Source organism: Daucus carota, chromosome 3, assembly GCF_001625215.2.
Source record: "Daucus carota subsp. sativus chromosome 3, DH1 v3.0, whole genome shotgun sequence".
In the NCBI taxonomy this organism is placed as follows: domain Eukaryota; kingdom Viridiplantae; phylum Streptophyta; class Magnoliopsida; order Apiales; family Apiaceae; genus Daucus; species Daucus carota.
Window position 1 is genome coordinate 38,286,285 of NC_030383.2, and position 4,527 is coordinate 38,290,811.

Below are 4,527 nucleotides of genomic sequence, written 5' to 3' on the forward strand. Positions count from 1 at the left end.
TGTATATCATAAGAATAACATCAGTTTTTACATCAAAAGTAATGTTAGAGTTGGATTTTACATCAGTTTTTGTTTTAATAAGTGTTGTCTTCAGTGTTTTTTTACATCGTTTTTTTAAATAAAATATGATGTATATTTAGTTTTTTGTCACTAGTTTTCATTCATATGGACATCCAACATTCATTCATATGCCAAAAAATGACAGAAAATTAAAACGCCAAATATCCACATTCATTCATAGAAACCACAATACCAATAAATCCAACATTCAATCATATAAATATACAACCAATATACCAAAAGTCAAACTATCAAAATCTAAAGTCATCCAAAAAACTCCAAAATACAATAATCTAGCCATCCATGGGCAAAAATCTAAAAACCTTGTATGTTGGATCGATGACCAAGTTCTGTTTGTGCATAGCAGCCACTAATTTGAATTTTAAGCGTAAGCGGCAACCAGTTTCTTTATTGTTCCTTAGTACCTTGTCCTTTAATAGCAGGAACAAATATTTCCTGGCCAGAAAAAGTAATAGTAAATATGAGCAACAGAAATCTTTCGATGATATATTGTTTAATAGACTTCCAAGGTCATACAGATTTCTAGAAGTTCAGACCTGGGACAAACATGTCCATTATTGACAGTGGACACAAAGTAAAAATCATTTTTTTGTTTATTGTTCATTAAGGTAAAACAAATTATAGAATAACTAGTAGTTAGATTTTTTACCCAAATTGGTTGATGGCGTTAGAGACAGATTGTGTAACATAATCCCAGAAGCTTCATTTCATAGTCTAACAAAATGCCGCGAGGGATGGTAAAGTATAAGCCTCCTGGTTGTGGCCCTCGATCTAACATACTCAACCAAGCCACTGATATCTCATTTGGGCAAAAATGATCTACCTTTAATCACTATTTTCTTCATGTTTGATGGCATTGGTCCTAGTTCAAAGTTTCCACTCACAAGATATCATGCACAACAAAAATATATTAATAATAAGCTTCTTCAAGTAATGAAAGATAAAGGTATCAACGAAATAAGATTATGCAGATTAAAGCTAATAGCCACATAGGTTGTTTAAAAATTCGTGTTTACAATAACACATTTACACACTGTAAATTACGTTACCTTGCTTCCATATAATTTTATTTCACAACCAAAATGTTATCTACTAAACTAAGTCAGTCTGCACTCCATATATTAGGCACTTTAATTAAAAACTGAGGTGCAGAGCTTAGCATGAAAAGAAAAGCAAGTACAAAGGAAAAATTATAGCTCCACAAGATGAACAACGTCGGTAAATCGACGAGAATGAAACAATATACAGAAGGCCAGGGATTTGGTTCAGTGCTTAGGTGTTTAAGAATTCAGGCCTTTAAATCATGAAATAGTTGAGAAAACTACCTGATTCTGTAACTCCATATATCAAATAAGATTCTTTTTCCAGGTTATTATTCTCTGTCATATAAAGATCAATCAAATTTGCTTCTTTTCTAAATTTGGGTATTACTGCCCGAACAATAAGGAAAATTGTGGAAGACTAATTAGAAAAGAAAAAAAAAGAATTGTGTAAGACTCCATAGGAATATAGTATCTGACTCACTAGCAAGCTGCAGAGTTTCATTCTTGAGTTTATCCCTTACCTGTTAATATATACAAAGGAAATTTGATGGTCATAGAAATCACACAAATACACTAACTAAACTGGAATAATTGCTAAATAGACATATATCTCCAGCTTTCTATGACAGTCATGTTATTAGCTATCACAAGTGTTGAAAATATCATTTAAAAGAATAACAAAACCCATCCTTGGGTGTTAAAAACTTAAATGTGGGGAAACAAAAACTTAAAAACTAACTTCTCTAGCACCAAGGTATAGATATGTGTGATCAGCCAATGTCCCTCAAATTAACTTCAGTGATGAGAGGATTCCAGATAGAACCACAGAGGCTGTGCCCTGTAACAAAGATCAATAAACCAGAAAATATTAAGGGCAGTGTGCAAGGCAAGTTTGCCTACAGGTATTCCCATTCCCTGAATAGAAACAAATAAATTACAGGCTTAGTAAGGTTGAATGTTTCAACAGACAGAACAAGATGCAAAAATGGATAATATTAAGTTGTCGACATTGTTGTAAATTACCTGGCATTCAAGGTCCCCGAGTCCAAAAATCCTCTTACCATCAGTAACAATAATGACTTGGATATTCTTCTCTGGCCAGTTTTTCAGTACTTCGAGAATCTTTCCCCTGAAACAGCCAACCATCTAAGATCAAAGATCCCTCATTAGAAATAAAACCAAAACTCTAAACTGAAGAATCAACACATACTTCTCTTTGAAATATATGTATACTCAAGAATCAAAGCCTAAAGGGTACCTGTAGTTCCATCATAGCCATATATCGATGTAGTGGAACTTCATCACTTCGCAGATTCCGCACCAAACAAAACAAGAAATCAAACCATAATCGAGATGTATATATACAAAATCATGTTCAAACCCAAACAAACCAGGTATATATATAAACAAATCAACCCAAAACAAGAAACTAATTAACAAAAACACAAAACAAAAATCAACAAAATCACAAGAGAGTAACAAAAGTGAATAGCAAGAACAAGAACAAAAGAAGAAGAAAGCTAATTAATTACCTGAACAGCCAGAAATGCAACTGCAAGAAAAATACGAATTAGGGCTTCGACTTTGAGAACCGAAGAGAGCAGCGTTGGGCTTCGACTTTGAGATTAGGCTTTGAGAGCTTCAGTAGCTTTGATTAGGGTTTCAACAGCTTCGATTAGGGCTTCAGCGGCTTCAATTAGGGTTAGAGGAGCTTCGACTCGGAGAAGCGATAGAAAAGCGGGGAGAGAGAAATGAGGGAGAGTTTTAATTTGAAGTAATATTTGTGAATATTGAGTAAGAGTGTGTTTATTTTTTCTGATTTTGGGGGTTAAAAGAATTGGGGGGAATGAAAATTTGACTAAGGGGGAAAATATTTGGGGAGGGGGAAAAACGGGTGTTGCCGCACGTTTTTTGTTTTTAATTCAAAGAAGTTAGACATCGGTTCTTGTATTAACTGATGTTAAAACTAACATAGACATCAGTTCTTTTTCAACCGATGTTAATACGCTATTTTACATCGTGGCCAAAGTCGACCGATGTCTATACCTTGATGTCTATTTTACTTTTTCTAGTAGTGAATTTTGTTATTTATTATTCATAGATGTCTCCGGATCGTAGTTGGATCACTAAGCGAATAAAATCCGGTGGATATGGTTTTACGGATGAATATAATGAGGGGGTTAAATATTTTTTGGCATTCGCGCGAAGCAATTCTAGTAAGCCGAATGATCCGAATCTTTTTGATTAATTGTCCTTGCAATACATGTCGGAATGCATTATACCAACTCATTCCCGATGTCGAGTTCCACTTATTTGCAACCAGTTTTCTTGAGAGTTATACTATATGGTGCTTTCATGGGGAAGCTAGTGCGTCAAGAAATGAACAAATGGATGATCGCGAAAATGTGTTTGACGAGTATGAAATGTTTATGGATGCTATTGGTGGGGGGCATTTGGAGCGGAAAATAGTAGCCACGAGGACCCGAATGAGCAAGCATCAACCTTTTTAGATAATGTGAATAAAGTTGGTGAGCCAATATACCCAGACAATCTCAAATATTCCCAATTGAAGTTTGTTACGAAATTACTACATTGGAAGAATCGCCACAAATGTAGTGGTAAAGCTTTTGATGAGTTGCTCCTTTTGCTTGGAGATGTGTTCCCGGATAAACATAAGCTTCCTCTCAACTACAACGCTGTTAAGAAGATGGTTAAACGGTTGAGTTTGGGATATGAAAAAATACATGCATGCGAGAATGATTGTATGTTGTTCTATGGCGGTGATAAAGATATAAGAAATCGCAAGTATTGTAAATTGAGTCGATATAAAGCTACAACAAATGCTGGGAATAATACTGTTCCAAGAAAGGTTTTAAGACATTTCAAAATAACTGACTGCTTGCAGCGGCTGCACATATGAAGTATCACAAGAACAGAACTGTGACTGAAGGGGATCTCACTCATCCTGCAGATGGAGAAGAATGGAAAGAGTTCGATAAGAATTATCCTGATTTTTCAGCGAAGATTCGTAATGTTAGTCTTGGCCTTGCAACCGATGGATTTTCCCCGTACAGCAATGTTACCTCTACTGTTTACTCAGTATGGCATGTTGTGCTACTTGTGTACAACCTTCCACACACTATGGTTACAAAGGATCCATATATGTTCATGACACTGCTGGTACCTGGGCCGAATGATCCTGGAAAGAATTTGAATGTTTATCTCAGGCCTCTAATTGATGAGTTGATCACTTTATGGAATGTTGGTGTGGAGACATTTGATGCTTCTGCGAAGACTAATTTTATGATGCGAGCAGCCCTATTATGGACTATAAGTGAGTTTCCTGGGTTGGGAATGGTTAGTGGAATGGTCAACTCACGGGAAAATGGCTTGTCATGTGTGT

The 4,527-nt window shown here is 35.5% G+C and overlaps 1 protein-coding gene across 6 annotated transcripts; it reads right to left on the reverse strand.

Moving 5' to 3' along the window:
* Nucleotides 1–222: 222 nt before the first annotated feature.
* Nucleotides 223–3,196, reverse strand: LOC108213738 (NADP-dependent malic enzyme-like). Of its 6 annotated transcripts, XM_064090748.1 has the most exons (7): nucleotides 2,657–3,196; nucleotides 2,383–2,428; nucleotides 2,148–2,270; nucleotides 1,864–2,039; nucleotides 1,606–1,645; nucleotides 731–1,460; nucleotides 223–516 (listed from the first exon to the last, which is right to left on the reverse strand). In XM_064090748.1, the coding sequence occupies exons 2-4, from the start codon at nucleotides 2,401–2,403 to the stop codon at nucleotides 1,920–1,922; spliced, it is 264 nt and encodes an 87-aa protein (XP_063946818.1). In that variant the 5' UTR covers nucleotides 2,404–2,428; nucleotides 2,657–3,196; the 3' UTR covers nucleotides 223–516; nucleotides 731–1,460; nucleotides 1,606–1,645; nucleotides 1,864–1,919. The 6 variants fall into 6 exon arrangements, 2 of the variants coding, with proteins under 2 accessions (XP_063946818.1, XP_063946817.1); XR_001805365.2 differs by having other exon boundaries at nucleotides 731–2,039; nucleotides 2,148–2,253; XM_064090747.1 differs by having other exon boundaries at nucleotides 731–2,039.
* Between the last annotated feature and the right edge of the window lie 1,331 nt (nucleotides 3,197–4,527).

Excerpts from the sequence above, each read along its gene's own strand:
- LOC108213738 (XM_064090748.1), bottom strand. The coding sequence starts at position 2,403 with ATGGCTATGATGGAACTACAG. Across the intron at positions 2,271-2,382 it reads TGGCTATGATGGAACTACAG|ATGGTTGGCTGTTTCAGGGG; the intron begins GTACCCTTTAGG and ends CTTTGATCTTAG. Across the intron at positions 2,040-2,147 it reads TCGGGGACCTTGAATGCCAG|GGAATGGGAATACCTGTAGG; the intron begins GTAATTTACAAC and ends GTTTCTATTCAG.